The sequence below is a fragment of the Carassius carassius genome, chromosome 12, assembly GCF_963082965.1.
Source record: "Carassius carassius chromosome 12, fCarCar2.1, whole genome shotgun sequence".
Classification (NCBI taxonomy): domain Eukaryota; kingdom Metazoa; phylum Chordata; class Actinopteri; order Cypriniformes; family Cyprinidae; genus Carassius; species Carassius carassius.
The window spans coordinates 31,677,375-31,700,658 of NC_081766.1; the positions used below are offsets into that span (position 1 = coordinate 31,677,375).

A 23,284-nucleotide genomic window follows, 5' to 3' on the forward strand; every position below is an offset into this window, starting at 1 on the left:
GTGCCGTCAGAATGAGAGTCCAAACAGATGATAAAAAACATCAAATTTAGCTTATTTGTATTTTTAGGTGAACTATTCCTTGGAAGTTAAAATGCATAAATGTCCATTACTATACAAGAGCTGAAAAACTCCCGCCTTTATTTTGACAGTTCAAGGAAAGACAGGAATCAATTATTATTATGCATCTAACACAAAATATTGTCTGTTTTCTGCTGAATAATTTGAAATTGAAATTTTAGTCAACACAAATGAGCTCAGGTTCTGTCACCATCATGTCTGAGTGTTGTTGGACAGTATTTATGTTCACAGGATGAAACATTTCATAACTCATCTCATCTTGGCAGAAGCCACTGACTTCAAAATCAGTATGCTGTTTTGTAACAAAACTGTTCTGCAGCTGCGCAACGCCTCGCGCCGCTTATGTTTGCTGTTCAGCGCGTTCAGAAGCAGCGCGTGTCTCCAGGCTAAATAAAGCGCGTTTAGTCGCTCCCCCTTCTCTCTCTCTCTCTCTCTCTCTCTCTCTCTCTCTCTCTCTCTCTCTCTCCATCACTGAATGGGTTTCAGGGAGAATAACGCTTTTCATTCTGTCAGAAGAGCGCCTGCGCCAGTGTTTCTATCTGCGTGTTCAGCAGCATGACTTCAGCCGAGTCCCTCGCGCCGGGAAAAGCGTATCAACAAGAACAGGTAGTGACTTTAGAGTCCGACAGCTTTTCTTTTTTCTAGTTCATGCATCGTGTGTGTGGAGTGTCGGAGGAGAGGACAGTCGTGCCTGCTCTCTCACTGTCAGTTCCAGCTGCGTGTGATTTGAGCTCGTCGTGACTGTCGCTAAATTGTAGAAGGGCACGTTTAATTAAATTATGAGATTTTATTTTGAATCAAATTATTTTACATGTTTTCTTGCCACTTTAATACTAAAGACCCAGGATATTAGTTAGGTACAGTATGGTAGTTACTGGCGTAAAAGCTGCTGAAAATGAGCTATCACAGAAATTACAATTTAAAACATATTAAAATTGAAGACTGTTATTTTAAATTGTAATACATATATATATATATATATATATACTTTTTTTTTTACAAACTTTTGACAGCTGTTGCATGTATTAAAGTCTAACTATATTGGACATGGCAAAATATGTCTCAATCAGGAAAATACTTATTTAAGAAGGTATTTTTTTGTGCTATAATAATATCACTTTTACCACTCAGCCTTGATATACGGTGTTCTTCATGCATGTGGCTTTCATACCCTATAAAAAACACTGTGTCAGAAAAATACTGTTTTGCATTATTGCATACCGGATTGCATTTTGCTAAGTGTAAATTTTACAGTTTATATAGTTTAACCTACTTTGTAAAAGTAATACTCCTTACGTAAGCAGAGTTCTTTTCTTCTGTACTTTTTTGCATTCTATTTCTACTCTGTAGCTACTATGGTACTAAAGTTAATGCTAGAAACATGGCATTGGGTACTGCAAGTACAGTATCGTTGGCTCTTATTATGAACTGTGATTGTCCTCATTTGTATTTGTTTTTTTCAAATTGACATAACTTACAGCAAAAATACAAAGTGGCTTATGTGTATCATATATATATATATATATATATATATATATATATATATATATATATATATATATATATATATATATATATATATATATATATATATAAAGATTACAGTAAAAAGATTTTACTATGCTGTCTTGTTGAATATAAAATAGATTTGCAACAAATTATATGTTAATTCATACTTTTTATATAAAAAAGTTGTAGTGTTTTACTGTAAATCTACTTTTAAAATTATTTCATTAAATCCCATATAATTTTACTACATGTGGTAAGGTAACTTACGCAACAGGTTTTTACTGTAGAATTTGTACATTTTATATATATATATCTGCAACCTGAAATAATCCACAGGTCATAATTACATGACATTGATCATTTAATTTAATTTAAATTATATATATATATATATATATATATATATATATATATATATATATATATATATATATATATATGTCCTAGTCCTACTATTAAAAAAATTATATAAAAATACTGTAAATATGATATAAATAAAGGAAATTATCATGCAAACCAGTGGTTGTGTGGAGTATTTTACAAAAGTTTAGAGGATTTAAGTTTATCTGTAAACAGTAATTCATGTATGAAGTAAAAGATCAGCTAGTATACTAATAATGAATAAACATTAAGCAACCCAACATGTGTTCTGTCCTATATCTACCCAGCCCTTATCAGGTGGCTGTCCAAACCTACGCACAACAGATGGCCAGCGTAAACACCACTCTTTATTTCCCGATCCGCAGTTATTGTGTCAAGCCCTGTAACCTGCATTCTCATCGTTCAAATCAATTAAGCCAAACTTCTGCATCTGTGCTCTGATTCCTTTCATGCTATTCATTAATCACACATTCTCCTGACCTTGTTACATTGTTCTCCAAACATGAGCTATCAAGCATGTGTCGTTTAAATGAAGTCTACTGCAATTTGTATAATATTTAGGATATTTTTTCTTTTCTTAAAAAAATTATGCGACATGAAGAAATCGTGATATTTAAAGAGCACATTCTTATTCCCCCTCTCAAGCTGCTTTTCACCCTTCAGCCCTAAGTAGGGCTCTCTGATGACACTGATAAGGGTTTAAGCAGTGGAAGAATGGCTTGTCTTAGAATAGCTGCCTTTGATTCTGCTGAAAGGAGGGGCTATATTTGGAGTGGTGGCAGCGATTAAGTGGGTCTGATAGACGGGATTAATTGGGAATTGCGTTTGATGTTTGGAGCCCAGATGAAAAAGAACATCCCCCATGAAGTACAATTATGAGCAATCAGTTCGGGCACAGCACTGACAGACGGGAGCATGGATTCCCATCCACCTGCCCTTCTAAGTGCACCTGTCTGAGCAACAACAGCAGCGTGTTAGGAATAGCTCAGATTCGGCAGGTCAATTTACTCAATTTTGTAAATTTACAATTTACAATTTAATGTTAAATCAACAAATTAAAGAGAATAAATACTACTATGATGTATGAATGATTTTATATCTTTGGGGGGGTTGGCATTACAGTAAAGGAAAATAATGAACTATTGATGCTCATTTCTTTACATAAAATACATTTTCTAATTTCTTTCTTTTATATTTTGCAGCACATTTTGCACATTCACGAACACAGGCACACCTTGCATTGCCTTTGCATATCGTCTGACTGCTATTTCAACTTCATAATAACATTTTAAACATGGTTTTTAAATATCCTTTGGAAAACGTGAGTGGTGTTTGCTAGTGTTGGATGGAATCCACCTCATCGAGTCTAACTGAGTTTGAGTGGGAGATGTTTATTAATGTGGTGCAAGATGTAGTTTATTGACCCACTTCAAAAGAAGCACTGGTTCCTACAGTAGATATGGCTCAGATCTCTCCTGTACATTTGTGTGATGTATTAAAATCAGTTTTTTCATCCACCAGATAAAAATCGTTGAAACTAATAGCACACAGGATTTGAAGTGTCATTCATATCCACGTGTTCAAACGATTTTGTGCGTATCACTACCTCTAAGTAATGATAATGGTCGCAGTAGCCCTATTTTCAGTTGAGCTATTTTCCTAGTTCCCTCCATCACCTCTGAGAATCACAACATGTCTTCACTGGTGATACGGTTTCTGTTAAATCACGGTTTTAGAAACGTGGTCAGTTTCTTTCTCTGCAGTGTAGCAGATTGCTTGATGACTCATATTATTCCACATCATAATTTCAGATCTGTTCTGTAGCTTTTTTGTAACAATTCTGTGTTGAGTCTTCGTTATTGCAGTGAGAAAAGCATGGTTGGTTTAATAAAGGCTAGAAAATGCAAAGCTGAATTCTCAGCATCATTACCCCAGACTTTAGAGTCACCTGATCAGAAATCAATCTAATATGTTGATTTGATGCTTAATAAATGTTTATTATTATTAATGTTGAAAACGGTTGTGCTGCTTCATATCTATGTGGAAGTCTTTGTTTATTTATTTTCTTCATGTTTGTTTGATAAATAGAAAGTTTTTAAAAAAGCATTTATTTGTAACATGATAAATGTCTTTTTTGTCATTTTTGGTAAATGTAATATATATTTGATGAATATAAGTTTATTTATTAAATTATTATTATTTTTTTTAAAAATATATTTAATTCATTTTTTTTTGCAGAACTGTTCAATCAGTCATCATGATTGAGAAGATTATAATGGGCCTGTTAAAGATCTCTTTTATGCATCATTGAGCTGTTGTTCCAGTCAACTCTCCTGTCTATTTCATAGTTGTGAAGTGCCCTTCGCACACATATGGCACTCAGAAGTGCTTTCCTCCGCACATGCTGTTGCTGTCAGGATTGACATGATGGAAGATAAAAGGTGATCACGCTATTGTAGGCTAAATATATGGTGTTGTCAGTGGAGAGCACTGGAAATACTGTTTCTCGCTGATGTTTTTATAATAAAACAGAGTGCTTGCTGTCAGAACAGAGAAACAAATGATTATTATAACATCAAAAGCATTCATAAATTGGTGGAAAAGTGATATCCCATTATGGCATAACAATATGTCACTTGATGACCTCTGGGAAATGAAGTGAAACATGCCTGGCGGGTGTCGTGACAGATCGGCCGATGATTTCTGCGTTCGCATGAACTAATAAGAGCACGCAGACGTTTTGGTCGCAGATGAAGATTTCTGTTCTAGTGGAAGCTCTGTGTATGAGAAAACTCTGCCGCTTTGTGTGTGAGTGCTGCAACAATGGCTTTCATTCCTCCTCCATCATTTCCTGTTTGTTTCTTTTGTTGTTTCCTAGTTTGCCCATTAGGTGTAACAAATGAGAGCCGCTTCATTTCGGCGTTGCCTTCAGTCTCCTATCGCTCAGAGTTTCAGATTTAGCTTTCCCAGGTTCTCTAATGGCTTTTTTAGGCTGAAACTAATGAAGACATCTGCTTCAGTGTCCCTTTTCATGAAATAATTCAAGACTACCCTGATCATGGCTTGTTTTTCTGTTATTTCATTCTTGCAGAGGCAAAATTTTCTGCATAAAGTTTGGCCTACTTCGCAGCTTATTCTGACAGTAAGAGAGTCCTTGCCTGACATATAATAACCATTTACTGTTCATTTAGCTAATATCTGATGTTTAGGTGTGATAAAACCCTATTCACCTTGACTTTTCACAGACTTTGCATAAGCCAGCGAATCAGATCATAACTAGTTTGGGAAAATGTTTGGGTTCAATATAAGATTCTATTTTTATATTTCCCATCATGCAGTGAGCCAAGGATTCATATATAAGAGTCTTGAGCTATAGGAAGCCCACTGAGATGCATCCTTGGACACATACTACTTTTAGAGACTACCTTTATGTTTTTTTGATTGACTGGTAATTTTGGTCAACTCCTCAGTGGTTCAGAAATACTTAAAATATGGTGCATGGGTCTTTTTTGAGATTAGAGATGATTAGGGATGTTTTATTTTTCTAGTTTTGTTGTGTTCTGTTGCTTAACAGGTATGGTCCCCACTGTCTGTACTGTGTATGGAAAAGAGATATTATGTTATATAGTGATGGTCAGTAAATGACGACAGGATTTTTATTTTTGGCCTATCCCTTTAAAGCTAAATACTCAAGTTTGTTTTTGAGCATCTTATCATATGAGTCTCAGTGATAAGGAGATCTCCATGGGTCTGAAAAGCAGCTCAATGGATTCTCATGGTTTGGAAAGTGCTGTGATTTGATCACTGGTTACTTAAGAATCCCAGAGAATCCGGTGATAAATACTGCTTCCTCAACTGTAGCAAATCAGTTTTCATTTAGGTTGTAGGCTACAAGAAACACATCTTGAAGATCTTTCAAGGTTATTATAATGATATAAAGTACTTCTAGGTGAACTGACAGATTAATGATGGACGACAGAAAGCTTATATTGCTGCAAGCACATCTCTTTGTCTTCTGCCTAAAATAAAACAGTCAGCTGCTGCAAAGGTCATCCCAAAATCAATAACATTACAATTACAAGCAAACAAGACTGTGGCATATGACGCCCCGCAGTAGATTTTTGAGACATCTCATTTTGATTTCATGCTTTCTTCATAGTGTGTATATCAAAAAATCAACCAAATGCCATTTATTTTAAATATAGCACAAGAACACCTTTCGATAAAAACATTAAATGACTACACAACAGATAGACTGTTCAAAATGAAGACCCTAAATGTTGATGGACCATAGTAGTAATGGGATTCTCTACAGCTGTAGTTATTCTAGGACACCTGTGGAAACTTGAGAAGAAATTACTAAAATTACTAGAAAGTTAGTTCTGAGATAAGCTAAAGTATAATTTAATTTAATTTAAAGTATAAAATAATTGTTTGATGTTTTGTGATTAATGCAAAGGTATTCACACATTTTTGGTGTGACTTAAGTGTCAAAGTACTTTTTAGTTTCACTGTATTTATTTAAATCTCAATATTTTGGACATTTCACACAATACAGATGACTTCTTGTTTCAGGAAGGGTTCATTTTTCATGTAACTAAACCTGAAGGATACCGTACTGTAACACAAACTCAGAGCTCTTCCTTGTGACACACAAGGTCAAATATCCACTTACAGGCTGTGAGTCAGAATCACCAGACTGTCCTTGCAGAGTTAGAACTACCTAACCTTATAGAAACAGACTTTGTGACACAAACAGTGTTTTAAATACAGCTTAACCACTGATTTCTAGTTGTGTCCTCTTTTAGAAGGCCAAATAAAGTAGTTTCGCTTTCACAACGAAACACAGAGCATCTCCACGACATGGCAGCGGCGGCAACAGTCAAAATAAAAGTTACGCCTTTCTTTGCGTGAACAGTTGTGAGGCGTTATGCAAATCTTCCCACATCGTGATGTAGACTTGTGGGGGCATGTTACTGTGCATTCACACCAGACGCGACTTGCACAAATATATCGCGATATTCGTGCGTAGCTGGACACTTGAAAATTTTGAGTTTATTCGCTTCATTCGAGCATGAAATTTGCTTCATTTGTGCGTGAAATTAACTTCACAACAGACGCGAATTCGCGTCATGGGAGGGGCTTGTGCTAGTTGAGTTCACGCAGCATTCTGATTTCAACCACCATTTATTATTTACAAATGTAGTTTTAAAAGTATTTCAGGTGAGAATGTAGGTGTTTTAAACTCAAGAATAAACTCAGGTTTATTTATAAAGACAGCGCCTATTTAAAAATGTATTTCGCCGATTTCGGAGACGATCATCTCCATGCGATCAGCGGGAGCTCAGTGCTCATTTATCCGTCTAGAGCAGTCTCAACTCGGCTAGACCTTCTGATATGTGCTGCTGGCTCTGATGTCTCTTTGGTGGTTAAACAGAAAATATAATCCTTTCTTTTGGTAAATCTAACAGGTAATCTTTGGTCTTTATTCAATTAATCTATTTCTTCCAAGCAAGATCCTTTTTATTCCTGTTTCTGTAAAAGTATGAAGAAGTATCATAAGCTCCGGGTATCCACATACAGCGACGATGACTTTGTCCTCCATTGTTGTTTTGAATTTTCCCTCTGCTCGCTACATCGTAATCATGTCACTACTAGAGCAAACTACTAATTGGTTAATGTGGCGCGAAATTTTGCCAAAGTTCACATTTTTCAACTCGCGCGTTTATTTATCGCTCAATTAGCGTTGCATCTTTGGCACCGCCTCATTCGCGTGATTTGTGCCGTAGGATGTGTATTCGCATCTTTGCATTGACTTTACATGTAAATCACTTGTGCTTAATGCTTCATTCGCATCTGGTGTGAACACACCGTTAGAACGAGCTATTTAAGGTAGGAAGGGTTGACTCTTAACTTTTATAAAGAATATCTCTTTGGATTTGAGACTTTAGCCTTTGTAACTTTACAGATCTTTACAGAAGAGAAAGGAAAAATTGAAATCACATAATATGACCCCTTTAAGGTTAATAAATAAAGTTTATTGTGTGGGTGGAATAATTCAACAGCTGCTGTGTGTAGACAGAGTGCACAATGATGCTTCCTCTTCAACTAATGCTCTGCCTCATTGTATGGATGCTCTATATATTTCTGCACCAAACATGGAAAATATGATATTTTTCGAGCACAGTCGAGAGGGCTTGTGTCTGTTCAATTACAAGATCAAAAGCTCTCAGTCGCCTCTTCAGTCTGAACCACATCACAAACGGAGGACTTTCTTTAAACCTGGCCTCTGATTGCATTATATGTCCTGGCATGGCATTTCTTTCAAAGGCACCTCCGACCCTTGTGTCAATGGATAATTGCATCTATTGAACTTTTTTTGTGTCTCCACAGAAGATCTTTAAATTTTCCAGCGGGATGTTGTTTCATGTGAATGGATCAGATGAATGTCTGACTGGTTAGCCCTGAATCTGATCCTCTGACAGCATGCGTTCTTAATTTAGAACTTAACATTTATTATATATTGATAGATTTATCCTTGATGTGTATGGAGTCTATTTCATGTTGCTGATGTGGAAAGTTCACTTGAGCTAAAAGCTGTCAATGACCAATCAGAACTGACCCAGTACAAACACTATGAAGCTATAAACAGATTTTAGATTATTTTGCATGTTCAGATTTCCTTTCATTTATAGTTGTACTTTATAATGTTGATGGCAGAATAATACTTTTTGCAAAAATTTATTAAAAAAAAAATTATGAAAAAAACCCTGAGCCTTTCCAGTTAACTATTATTATTACCAACTTAACTATTATATTTTTATTTGTATTAATTGAAATAAAGCTTACATAAAAAACTTCAATAAAATAAGTTTGAATACTAAAACTGAAATAAAAATAAATACAAAATAAAACTTGACAAAAGCATGTTACAAATTTACCAAAACATAAACTAAAATTTAAATTAAAACTCAAAATAAAAAAATAAAAGGTAATTCAAAATATTAATAATATATATGTTTGTTTGTTTGTTTGTTTTTTTTGCATTCCTGAGGCCCCATTAGCAAACTGAAAAAATATAGGCTACTCCTTTCCAAAGGAGAAAAAATATTGAAAGATTAATTATGTACGTCAGAAGAGAGAAGATGTCAAATGTGCTGTCACGTCTTCAGGTGTTGTATTATAAACAATCATGTAGCAGTGTTGATTAGTTTTCTGAAACTAAAATAAATCTGTATATATATATATATATATATATATATATATATATATACACACACTGTATATATATATATATATATATATATATATATATATACACACACTGTATATATATATATATATATATATATATATATACACAGTGTCTACGGAAAATATTAAGACCCCCTGTATGTATACACATACACATACACTCACTGGCCACTTTATTAGGTACACCTTTTGCCTTCAGAACTGCCTTAGTTCTTCGTGGCATTGATTCAACAAGGTGTTGGGAACATTCCTCAGAGATTTTGGTCCATACTGACATGATAGCATCACGCAGTTGCTGCAGATCTGTCGGCTGCACATCCATGATGCGAATCTCCCGTTCCACCACATCTCAAAGCTGCTCTACTGGATTGAGATCTGGTGACTGTGGAGGCTATTTGAGCAAAGTGAACTCATTGCCATGTTCGAGAAAACAGTCTGAGATGATTTGAGCTTTGTGACATGGTGCATTATCCTGCTGGAAGTAGCCTTCATAAGATGGGTACACTGTAGTAATAAAGGGATGGACATAGTCAGCAACAATACTCAGGTACGCTGTGTCATTTAAACGATGCTCAATTGGTTCTAAGGGTCCCAAATTGTGCCAAGAAAATATTCCCCACATCATTTCATCACCAGCAGCAGCCTGAACCATTGAGACAAGGCAGGATGAATCAATGCTTTCATGATCTTTATGCCAAATTCTGACCCTACCATCTGAATGTCGCAGCAGAAATCAAGACCAGGCAATGTTTTCCCAATCTTCTATTGTACAATTTTGGTGAGCCTGTGTGAATTATAGCCTCCGTTTCTTGTTCTTAGCTGACAGAAGCGGTGTGGTCTTCTGGTGTGGTTTAACGTGTTGTATATGCAGAGATGGTATTCTGCATACCTTGGTTGTAACGACTGGTTATTTGAGTTACTGTTGCCTTTCTATCATGTTTAACCAGTCTGCCCATTTTCCTCTGACCTCTGACATCAACAAGGCATGTTTGTCCACACAACTGCTGCTCACTAGATATTTTCTCTTTTTCTCACCATTCTCTGTAAACCCTAGAGATGGTTGTGTGTGAAAATCCCAGTAGTTTAGCAGTTTTTGAAATACTCAGACCAGCCCGTCTGGCACCAACAACCGTTCCACATTCAAAGTCACTTAAGTTGATTAACGCGAATACGCGTTTTGTGGCATCTTCTCCTGATAACCCCCGAAAAGAATGTAAATTACACTTTCAGTTTTGATCGTACAGATAAGAGCAACACATCAATCGAATCTGTAAAGGGTCTACTTTTATTTGTATAAATGCATAATTAGGGATGCACAATCATGATTTTTCATGGCCGATTCCGATACCGATTTTTTACAAGAAAACTGTCCGATTCCGATACAGATTTTTTACAAGAAAACTGTCCGATTTGGATACCGATTTTTTACAAGCAAACTGGCCGATTCCGATACCGATTTTTTTACAAGGAAACTGTCCGATTTCGATACCGATTTTTTACAAGCAAACTGTCCAATTCCAATACCGATTTTTTACAAGCAAACTGTCCGATTCCGATACCGATTTTTTTACAACCAAACTGTCCGATTCCGATACCGATTTTTTACAAGAAAACTGTCCGATTTCGATACCGATTTTTTTTACAAGCAAACTGTCCGATTTCGATACCGATTTTTTTTACAAGCAAACTGTCCGATTCCGATACCAATTTTTTACAAGAAAACTGTCCGATTTCAATACCGATTTTTTTCAAGCAAACTGGCCGATTCCGATACCGATTTTTTACAAGAAAACTGTCCGATTTCGATACCGATTTTTTACAAGCAAACTGACCGATTCCAATACCGATTTCCGAATTTTTAAATTTTTTTATCTTCAAGCAACTAACAAGAAGAAGGAAAGAAGGAAACTGGCTTTTGGCTATTAAAATTTATAACCATAACAATCTGAAATTAACGACAGTATCTGAACAACTAGACTACATTTAATACAAACACAGATGGTACAGACATCAGCATTTAGCTTTTGTTTTTGAATTGGGTTAAAAACTACATAGACCTGGCCTTAAATCAAAAGATTAACCGTAACCATGTGAAATTAAAGGCAATAACTGCATAGTTCTACAATCCAAACAACACAATCAACACACATTCAATAAGATGTTTCTTAATCAGCATTCAGGATTTGTTTTAGTTTTTAAATTTGGTTTTAAATTTTAAAAAAGCTGTTTACCAGTGAGACTAAATAAAAGTATGCTATATAAATACATTATTCCAAAATGTTAAGATCAAATAATGTTGGTGCGAATAAAACAAAGATGCAAAGTGTTTCATTCATCCAAATAAAAATAAAAATTAGGGTAAAGATTCGCATATTTTTTTACTTGAGCCAATGAAAATGAATAACTATTGTCTCAAGTTAAAAAATATAGATTTATATAAATTTTAAATTGATTGAATGAAAAACTTTTTTTCAGTGTGCTACACCAGGTGATTTTTAAGTAAAATTAAGTCAATGTAATTTTAAGGTAAGATAAAAATAATCATCCCATATAGAACTTTACTTCTGGCTTTTCAAACATGTATGCAAGTTCTACTTTACAAAAATATATATATATTTTTTCTCATCCAACACGCGAGAATTTGATCTGAACATCCCTTCACTGTCTCCGCTTGTACAGTACGCTCGCGCAGCTTCAGTGAGCAGGAAAGACCCTTATTTGTGCGCCAGTACAACAATGGCTGTTCTCTTCCTGCTATCTGTGTCTCAGACGTGTAGCTCTGCACTTCCAGTGCTGAACGGCTGCCTGTATCCTGCGCTCAGATTTCAAAATACTTCCACACAAATGACATAGCAAATGATTACAATGTAATCTGTGCATGCGGGCGCACTTCCAGAAAAATCGGCCGAAAAAAGACCAAAAACCGTCCGGATTTATGGCCGGTCAACCGGTGCATCCCTACGTATAATAAGTTAACAACAAAACTTTTGTGCATTTATAAAATAAAGAAAACAAACAGGGTTCACTGTCTGCAGCCTTGGTCTGCAGTGATATTCATTTAGAAATGTATCATTAAAATGAACTGTAACTCAGCAAATACTCAAAAATAGACATGAGAGATATATCTAAGATAAAGTAATCCATATGAAAACGTCCATATGTCCCATCTTTCACGTCTCCCTTCATTATATCTAATGCGAACACTAAAGCAACTACAGTGAACATTTGCCACTTTAATTGAAATCTGTTTAGTTTTTGCAGTCTAGTCAGGAAAAGTCTCATGAAAAACAGTATTTACAAACCCAATCCAACCACTATAGGTGGCTTGAGTCTGATTAAAATCAAATTTTTGTTAATGTGTTTCAGTCCAAACCGTGTTTTCATTGCATGGCAAGTTGTTATGCAATGTGTTGCTTCTGCATTTCAAACAGCATAAACATTCCATAAACATAATTTTCAATGAGAATAACATAAAAATGAGTTCCAAGTGACCAGCAGTTCTTAGCCCTACACCTTTCAGCTGTCCAATACTCCTTCTGTTAAGGTCTTCAAGTGTTCCTGTGGCTCAGTGGTAGAGCATTGCCTTTGCAGCGCAAATGGTTGTGGGTTTGAATCCCAGGGAACACGTAAGGTAAAAAATGTTAGCCCGAATGCACTGTAAGTTGCTTTGGATAAAAGTGTCTGCTAAATGCATAAATGTCTTTGAAGGAATAGGGCATTGGAATGATCACTACTGTATGGAGCACATGAATTCAAGCATCCTTGAGATTAGATTGAACCCAGCAGCATTGGTGAGTCATTTGTCTGTGATTTAGCCTGGCTCTGACCCTACAAGGACACCCAGGAAATCCCATCTGATGAGGCTTAACAGATGCGGCTGTCCTGCTGGTCAGTGTCTTTGTGTTTCAGCACAGCATCAGTCGATTGAAATCACTGATGTCAGTCATGGTTCTGGCCTCGGTGAGTGAGAAGCCCTAACTTTGTCACTGAAGCAATCACTCTCTGCCTCTTGTCTCATCTATTTCACTTGTTACCCTGGAAACGAGATCAGGAAAGATACATTTCATCCTTCATGACGAGTTTCTGTCCTTGTTCTTCTGAAGCAACAAAAACAAAACCTACTTATAGAGGAACACCAAACCATGGATGAGGTTTGTAGGGTTTTATCCTTATCGCAAGAATAACTAAACCTAGGGTTTTTTTTTCTCATGTACTTGAATACAGGGCTTGAGAAGTTTTTAACAGGTGTGTGTTTCATAAAAACCTAAAAACCCACAGGGAACACACTTTCCAGACTGTTTGAGCTGATGTAATCTCACATAAGTTGAGAATCTTCGTTCGATCAAAAGGTCAGAAGTTGAGATTGTAGTTTAGAAGGACAGATACAAAATCTTTAATTTCCATTTGGAGAATTTTAGAAACCTGTTTCTTTCACACATATCCTGGTGGAAATCTTCTTAATACAGACGCAGTCTTCTGCTCCCTAAGAACGAAATCCCTCTTGTTGTACAAAATGAGAATGTTTTTATGTGCTTTGCTTCTGAGCTTTGTTAGACAATTACATCCAGACAGAAAATATTATATCACATGCACGTCTTCAATTTATACTTCAAAATCATTATTATGGCAGCTGAAAGTTTTGTTTTAGCATAACTGGATACTGCAGTTTTGCATTGCCCTCACAAACATGTATATCATACAGTATTTACAGTTACACACACACATATGTGTGTGTGTGTGTGTATACAGTATATATACAGGGCTGTTACAAGGGGGGTGCAAAGCCCTCTGCAATGGGGGGATTGGGGTTGGGGTTGGTGTTGCTATAATAATGAATGCAACTTTCACAGTATTCTAATGGACTGATAAACCTAAAGGTGCACATCCATTTCAGACATAGCCTTAAAGACACTGATTTCTAGCGCACTTTCTTGAACTTCTCATGTAATATCTATGGTTTGAAGCATTTCAGAAGCTGCAAAAAATAGAATTTGAAATACACTGAGTAAAGCTCTCTATGAACTTGACATACAATGACATGTTCACTCTGACATATGTGTCAGAAACACGGTCACACACACACGCTCATTTTTTTTAATTATTATTTTTCATCATTCATCACTGTTAGTCACTATTTATGTATTTCTGTTGGTTTAACAAATATTTAACCAATGAAATGCATTAAAAAGAACATGTAACTAAACTTAAAGGGTAAGTTCACCCAAAAATGAAAATTAACTGCACATGTGTGATTCAGCATGAAGCAGACTGACACACAGCGCATCTGAACCAAATTGACTCTTTTGGTGATTGATTCTGAACTGATTCTGTGCTAGTGTTATGAGCGCGGGTAAACCGAAGGCTTGAATGAAGGGCAATCATCGCCAATGACGTCATTACGTTGAGCGCAAAAGAACCGGTGAACCATTTTTTTTCAACCGGTTTATTGAATCGAACTTTCGAAAGAACCGGTTCGCGGAAAAGAACCAAGCTTCCCATCATTAATGGTGAGCCATAAAAATTATTAGCCTAGTACTAAAATAAACTGCGTAGCACTTAGTTTTTAAAAAACACAACATTTTGGCCAAATAACAGGAAAAAACTTAGTACCCATATAGCTTAAATAAATTGTATAATCTTTAAGTTGATAAAAGCGTAATGTGATGCACTTACTGCCTCAGATGCTGCTGTTCCAAAGGACCTGCAGAACACAGATCTGAAACTAGACCTTGTAACACCACTTGAGCTTGATTTGAGTAAAATGTTAATAATTTAATGACATATGCAAGTATCTGACCATATATAAACAATACCACAATATCAACTGACACAGTAACACAGTGTTACATTTTTTTAAAGATATAGTATTTTTTCATGCCCTGAAAATTTTACATATTGGCTACGAAGTTTCCGCCTGACAGTGACTGTAAGTTCTACTGCATAATAAATTTTTAACAAGCAGAATAATACATCATCATGATACACACAGTCTTATTACCGTATTTTCCAGACTATAAGTCGCACTTTTTTTATAGTTTGGCTGGTCCTGCGACTTATAGTCAGGTGCGACTTGTTTATCAAAATTAATTTGACATGAACCGAGAGAAATGAACCAAGAGAAATGAATCAATATAAAACATTACCGTCTCCAGCCACGAGAGGGCGCTCTATGCTGCTCAGTGCTCCTGTAGTCTACACTGAAGACATAGAGCACCCTCTCGCGGCTGTAGACGGTAATGTTTTCTCTTGGTTCTTGGTTCTAAATAAATGCGACTTATAGTCCAGTGCGACTTATTTATGTTTTTTTCCTCATCATGACCTATTTTTGGACTGATGCGACTTATAGTCCGAAAAATACACAGCCTTTGCAGCTGCTATATATATATATATATATATATATATATATATATATATATATATATATATATATATATATATATATATCAGCCACTTTATAAGGTACACCTGTTCAATTGCTTGGTAACACAAATTGCTAATCAGCCATCACATGGCAGCAGCTCAATGCATTTAGGTATCTAGACGTGGTGAAGACGATTTTTTTTTAAAGAAATTTACAAGAATAAAAACCCTGTTCTCTTCTGTGGTAGAAATACATGGATTATTATGTCTACTTAAATCTCTTTTGAGAGAAGTATTGTGTTTCCTATTTTTACCCAAAATAAAATGGATTTGAGGGCTATAAACACATGCAATGTCTGTTTCATTAATACTGGAAGCTGGAGGGTGCCCTGTGCAAAACTCACAGAAGTAAAAGAACTTATTATGCTCCAGGAAATCCCTAATATGGACAAAGGCCAAAAGAGAAAAACGTTTTGAATGATGAAACATGAAGTCAGTAAACACATGACTGCATCAAATATATAGTTTATCAGTGTTCTTCAAGTAATCTCAGATATTTTCAAACTGATTAAGTATATTTATAATGCACTTAAAAATTTTATAAATGCACTGATCTATAATCTCACAAAGATATTTAATTATAATTTTATATATATATATATAAAATTATAATAAAATATTTAATATAGATTATATTTAAAAGATAAATATATAAAACAACTGCATACAATATTTTATATTCAAATATATATTATACTTACATTTTTAACAAATTATTTAATAATATTTTAAATTAACTGAACACTGCAGTCTTGTATTGCACTTTCAAACATCTATATCAAATTTAATGATAATTTAAATATAAAAAACACATAATAAAAACAAAAATATATATGTTTCATAATAAATAAATAAATATATATATATATATATATATATATATATATATATATATATATATATATATATATATATATAATATCAAATATGATAAAATATGTTTATAGAAAATAACAAATATCATATTTATTATACTATATTATATATTATAATAAAAATAATATTTGATATATGCTATTTCATATGAAAATCTATATTATACTTGCATACATGTATAACAAATTATTTAATAATTATATATCATATTATATTTGAACAGTTAAAATTTTTCATTTGCCTAGATTTGTGGTATTTAAATTGTCTGGGTTGACAATGATAAGAAATATAAAAAAATGTATTGCACTGATGACTATTTATTATCCTGTTGTCAGGTAACAGCATAAATTGCCACAAAATTTGTGCAGATCACAATTTTCTGTACAATCCGTACATATTCATGAAAAAGCCCCTGGATAATGAATTGACAGCCTGCAGTAACTGGGAGTATCCCTTCTAATCTCTGTTTACTGCCAGTTTTCAGTGGTTTTAATGGTTTCAGGGAAATACTGCTGAATTGTTTGAATGAATCTTGCACATCTATAATATATGCCTAAAAATGTAAATACACATTTAAATTGTGTATTTAGCAGATGCTCTCATCCACAGTTACTTACAGTGCACTCAGGCTTTACATTTTATCAGTAAATGTTATCCATGACATGTAAGGAGAGCAAATTTACTTTTTAATTTAATCTGAACAATAGCATATAGAACATTCGCTTCTATATTTCAGCCTGTATGTGCTCTTTGTTATAATCAAGGTGGTGATTGTTATTTAACCCACTACATGCCTCACTGCAATGTTTTGTACTAGGACAATAGATTTCACTATGGCCCTTTGAAATCATGGAGAGCTTTGTTGTGATAGTGAGAATGAGTAGATTTGATTTTCAGCATGTAAAAACAGCAGCTGAATATGAGTGTAAGAGACCCCTAAACTAAACAAATGTATTATACATCTATTATAGCCTATATTATACAAGAAATGGTCCTAATGGTCTGGCATGGTATGGTCCTAATATTAAAGATAAGATAAAGTCAGTTAATATTCAGTGACTCATTTTGTAGGTTACATTGTCATGACCAGTTGATGGCAACAATCGACACACTGAATCTGATTCCTTCAGAAACAGACCAGATGGCTGTCTTTATAAATTTATTATAGTCATTGAATTATTCACTCAATCTATTCATTCAGTATATTTTATATGTTAGTAAATATTAGTTTTATATTAGTATATGCAGATTTGAACAGCTGATGTGTGAAGAGGAAACACAGAAGGTTAAACTGAAATGAGAGTTTTGGTTAAAAGCAGACCTCAGATACTTGTTTGTAATGTTGGGATCCATTATACAGTCATATGACTTGTTCAGGCAGGGTCACATGGCTTTGTCTGATTCAGATCAATGAATGTATTTAAGTTTTAGGGAATTTTATAAACATCATAGTGTTTCCATTCAACATTTTTTCTGATATCCCAAAACGCACATTAATGTACTGATGGAAGGTTTTGATCACCCAACATGTGTAGGCCTAAATGTTTTTTATAGGTCAACGAATGTTTTTTGTTTTGTTTTTTTTTTTTTTTTTGCTTTGTTTACAGAGTAGGAATGTTTCAGTTCTGAAAATGACAGTAGTACATCAAATATGTGACTCCTCAAAATACAAGCCATTTTGAAGATTCCAGCTGTTACATATAGTACTGTAGGTCACAGGTATAGAGCAGAAATAACCTTGAAACACACCATTCATTAAGACCTGCGTCATTCTTTCTGCATGCCTTGCTTTAATGGGATATACCTGTACAGTACAGTGATAATGGATTCCAAGCCATTATATTTTTCATTTCCTGAGAGCGATTGCTGGAAACCAAGGAATATCTATGAAAAACTGCAAAATTATTCAAGATTAAGGTGTTCATAGTCCTCTAAAAAGAAAAGTGAGATGTATGGATGGAGATGGAAAAGTACTATGTGTCCTACATTTTATAGTTTGATTTCCCCATGGACTCTGTCGTTTAGCATGAAAGCATGAAATGAAAAGATTCAATCAGGGATGGTAAAATTTTGTACATTGGCTCATGCGTAATATCCTGTGATTTTGCTAATTAATTAAGCAGCTGTTGAAATCTTGCAATTGACATTAATAGTTCCAGCTCAAGCAAACAGCACAATGCTGCATTTCTCCCTTTCAAGTCAGAGCACAAAAACGGCATCATTTTATTTATCACTGACAGTGTTCTTATCTCAGACAAGTTCAGCATGAAGCTGTTGATTTAGTGTTGAGAATATTGGATTCTGAAATTAAAGTTGACTTGCCTGATTTGCCTTGACATTGCGTCTTTTTTCTTCTTCAGATAAACATAAAATTTTGGGATTGAGCAGAATGCAAGCTTATACAGACATTACACACATGCAAAAAAAAGTCAGCTGGGTTTATTTCAATGTTAACATGGTCAGGGCTGTTTGTAAGAAATATTATTTAAATTTGAACTGTAAATTTGCTTATTGTCCGTACTACTTTTGTTCAACTTGTTATCTATTTCATTCATATTTAATGTTAAACTATGTTTTTACATTTTCTATAGAAAACTACTAAACTGCCACATTGCTGGGTGGCTTTTATAGCATTTTGGTCTGGTTACTAGGAAGTTCTAGGTGGTTGCTAGGTCAAAATAACCCTCCTACAGTGATTTTTTTCTGTTTTAATCTAGTCTGTGTGGGGTGTGGGGCGAGCAAAATCAATATTTTCAAGGTGATAGTTTAGATAGCAACAGCTGTATTTATGAATTCATCTGTGTGAATTGAAATGTAAGCTGTCAGGCTGTTCAGTGAACCATCTCGTGTGAAGAGGTAATGGAGACAATCAACCTTCTTCAGTTTTACATGGACGTTTCCATGGTAAAACAATGATCTGTGTTATAAAACAGCTAATTATGAGAAATAGCTTATTCTTCTTTCATGTGCCACTCAGGGCCATTACATAAGTGAATGTGCTGTATGTTTATTTGATCTGATCAGTGAGGAATGGTTAGATGAACCGCAACACACTCTCTCACTTTGTTTTTGAAAGAAGTCTCTTATGGTCAGCAAGGCTGTGCTTATTTGTTCAAAATGCAGTAGCAACAGGAATTGGGTAAAAAATATTACAGTGTAAAGGAACTGGTTTTGTATTTGAATATGTTTTTTTATTTCTTTTTTAATTTTATTAATTGATTAATTTATTTTAGTAATTTATTCCTTGATTAAAGTAATTAATTAAAGCTGTATTTTCAGCATCATTACTCCAGTCTTCAGTGTAACATGATGCATCAGAAATCATTCTAATATTCTGATTTGCTGCTAAAGAAACATTTCTGATTATTATCGATGTTGAAAAATGTTGTGCTGCTTCATAGTTTTGTGGAAACTGGGATGCAAATTTTCAGTATTCTTTAATAAATAGAATTCCTCTTCAATAACTCGAGCTGTGTCGAGAAACGCTTTGGAAATGCCCCTGTGTGACCGCGTTCTGAAGTATGTGTAAAAACAGCCCAATGGAACAGCGAGACGTCACAAGCGGGGCGACGTGAGCAACCAGGAAGTATAAATGCGCAGTCAAGTTAGCTTCTGCTCTTCAGTAGTGCTCTGTGTATGTTTCAGTCCTATTTACTGTTGTCTGTCAGTCACAAGCATTCATTCATTCAATATGTCTAAAGCAAAGTTTAAATCATTGGTGAATGAACGACATTACTGAGGTTGTGTTCTTGGCTCACAATCCTGCTGGCAGTGATCCCTCTGTTGCCGAGGCACAGCGTAGACTGTTGTCATTGGGATCGCAAGTGGATTTAGTGGATGGAGACGGGCTCGTCCTTTTCTCGGTCCTCCCCCTCTAGATCCACGCCTCCCTCTCAGGGATCAGAAGCCCACCATACTCATCCCATATTTACAGCCCCACAGTCTCAAATTATTTCAGCATTGTGGGGCTGAATGATAAGGGATATGGGGCGATGTCAGTGGTGGAGCAGACGCTTGCGAGCTATCTCCCCCCATCCTCAGCATTATCCCTGAAGGCCCCGAAGCTTCCCACCAGGCCCGTTAGACTGACATCGAGTCTGGCTGGGAAAGCTTATATGGCAGCAAGTCAGGTTGGTGCATGTTTGCACACCATGGCGGTGTTACAAGCCTACCAGGTTGACCTGCTTAGGGACCTGGATGACGGGGGAGGAGGAATCCGACGTAGTATCTGAACTGCGTCAGGCCACAGATTTGTCCCTCCGGGCCACCAAAGAAACGGCCATAATTATCAGCCGTTCTTTGGCAGCTATGGTGACAAGATCGGGGGTCGGGATGATGCTCTCAGTCGGGCTCTTCTAGACTCGTTGATACACCTGTCACCCTCGGTTCTTCAGAGCTCCGACAAGCGAAATTCCCATCTGCCGTCCTGCGGTCAGGTCGGTCATTCCCTGCCAGTCATCAACTTCAGGGCACCAAACTGGCTTCTCTAATAACACCAGAGGCCAGCCTCGAAAGGCTGGTTCCCCAGTAGATTTTTTGGCAGCGTGGAAACTTCTACAGAATGTCTCAAAATTGGTCCTGCAGATTGTAGAGAAAGGTTACAGAATCCAGTTTGGTTCTCGTCCGCCTCGTTTCAGCGGGGTCATTCCCACACTAGTGCGCCCCGAGCAGGCTCTGGTAATGGAACAAGAAGTAGAAACTCTTCTGAGGATGGGGGCCATAGAACGTGTTCCACCTCTGTCTCTCTCTCTCTCTCTCTCAGCCGTGACTTCATCATTCCGAAGAAGGATGGAGGGTTGTGTCCGATCTTATATCTCTGTCTTCTGAACCGCACTATCAAACTGCTTCGGTTCAAGATGCTCACTATCAGGTAGATAGTATCTCAAATCCAGTCTGAGGACTTGTTTGTTATGATAGATCTCAAATATGCTTATTTCTATGTTTCCATCTTTCCTCAACAGTGGAAGTTCCTGATGTTTGCTTTCGGGGGCGAAGCATACCAATATCGAGTTCTTCCCTTTGGCATATCACTCTCGTCCCGCACTTTCACAAAGTGTATGGATGCTCCTCTAGCTCCTCGGCGACTCCAGGGCATCCGCATACTCAGTTGCATCGACGATTGGTTAATACTAGGTCAGTCCGAGCAGATGGCAGCTCTGCATTTAGATTGTCGTCCTCACCCATATGAGAGAGCTGGGGTTAAGACTAAACATCAAGAAAAGTGTGCTTTCTCCACTACAGAGAACCACTTATTTAGGCGTGGTGTGGGATTCAACCACGATGCTGTCTCCTGCTCATATCGAGTCAGTCCTCACAACAGTCAAGACGGTAAGAGATGGTCAGTCACTCACTGTCAAACAGTTTCAAAGGCTGCTGGGTCTGATGGCATTGGTGTCCAACGTGATACCTTTTGGCCTGCTGTACATGAGACCCTTGCAGTGGTGGCTCAGAACCAAGGGATTTTCACCGAGGGGGAATCTGCTTTGCATGATCAAGGTCACATGGGCGATGCTTACGTGCATTAAACATGTGGAAGAAATGTTGGTTCCTAGCTCAAGGCCCGATGTTAGGGGCTCCTTGTGGCTGTGTAACGCTAACAACAGATGCCTCTCTCATGGGTTGGGGGGTGGTCATGAGTAACCACTCTGCACAGGGTCTGTGGAAAAGCCATCATCTCGCATGGCACATAAACTGCCTGGAGATGCTGGCCGTGTTTCGAGCTCTGACACACTTCCTTCCAGACCTAAGGGGATCATGTGCTTGTCCACACAGACAACACATCGGTGGTCTCCTACATCATCTGTATACTTTTCCCCTGATCATTCTGCTCCTGGGAGTGCTGGAGAGAGTACTCTGGGACGGGGTCCATGTGCTGCTAGTAGCCCCATTCTGGCCGACTCTAGTTCTTGGACCTGGGGTCCCTCCTTAAAGGCTCTCCGCTGGAGATTCAGCAGCTGGTCTCTCAACTGAGGTTGTTGAGACCATTCTCTAATCCAGAGCTCCATCTACGAGGAAACTGTACTCCTTGAAGTGGAAACTTTTTACTTCTTGGTGCGGACAGCTACTGCAAGACCCAGTCAACTGCCCAATTGGTGCAGTTCTGTAGTTTTTGCCAGAACGATTTTCTGCAGGGTTATCTCCCTCCACTCTGAATGTATATGTGGTGGCCTTAGCTGCTTACCATGCCCTTCTGGGTGGTCAATCATTGGGAAGACACCCACTTGTCATTAGTTTCCTCCGTGGCTCCCTGATGCTGAGGCCAACACAGCGCACTAAGGTGCCCTCAGCGGACCTGGCAGTGGTTCTGGAGGGCTTGTGCATTGCCCCCTTTGAACCCATAGAAGAAGTTCCAGTCAGGTTTCTCACACTGAAGACTATTTTTCTCCTCACTATTTTCTCACTTAAAAAGATTGAGGATCTCCAGGCACTTTCTGTTTTGTGCCTGGAATTTGCTCCAGGCATGGTTAGGGCATTACTTTACCCAAGGGTCGGGTATGTCCCTAAGGTGCCCACTTCTTCACCAGGGCCCATAGTGCTTCAGGCATTCTGTCCTCCTCTGTTCCAGAAAGTAGGCCAAGAACGGCTTAATCTGCTCTGTCCAGTTCGAGCACTGGACGCTTACGGAAAAACATCTGCCCCGTGGTGTAAGGCAGATCAACTGTTTGTTTGTTGATCTCCAGGCAACCAAGCAAACTATGAGTAGGTGGGTAGTCGAGGCCATCTCACTTCCCCTATTGGGGTCAGAGCGCAGTCGACCAGGAGTATT

At 36.8% G+C, this 23,284-nt stretch overlaps 1 protein-coding gene across 3 annotated transcripts in view; it reads left to right on the forward strand.

Annotated features, from left to right (window-relative positions):
- Positions 1 to 23,284, forward strand: part of LOC132155256 (dipeptidyl aminopeptidase-like protein 6) — a 167,496-nt gene that overhangs the window by 98,920 nt on the left and 45,292 nt on the right. Inside the window, exon 1 of one of the 3 annotated variants that reach the window (XM_059564136.1) lies at positions 502 to 684. The exons of the other annotated variants lie outside the window; for them this stretch is intronic. Within the exon in view, the coding sequence (XP_059420119.1) occupies positions 634 to 684 (51 nt within the window). The 5' untranslated portion in view covers positions 502 to 633. Of the gene's footprint in view, positions 1 to 501; positions 685 to 23,284 lie in introns of those variants that run through there. 3 annotated transcript variants of the gene reach the window in all.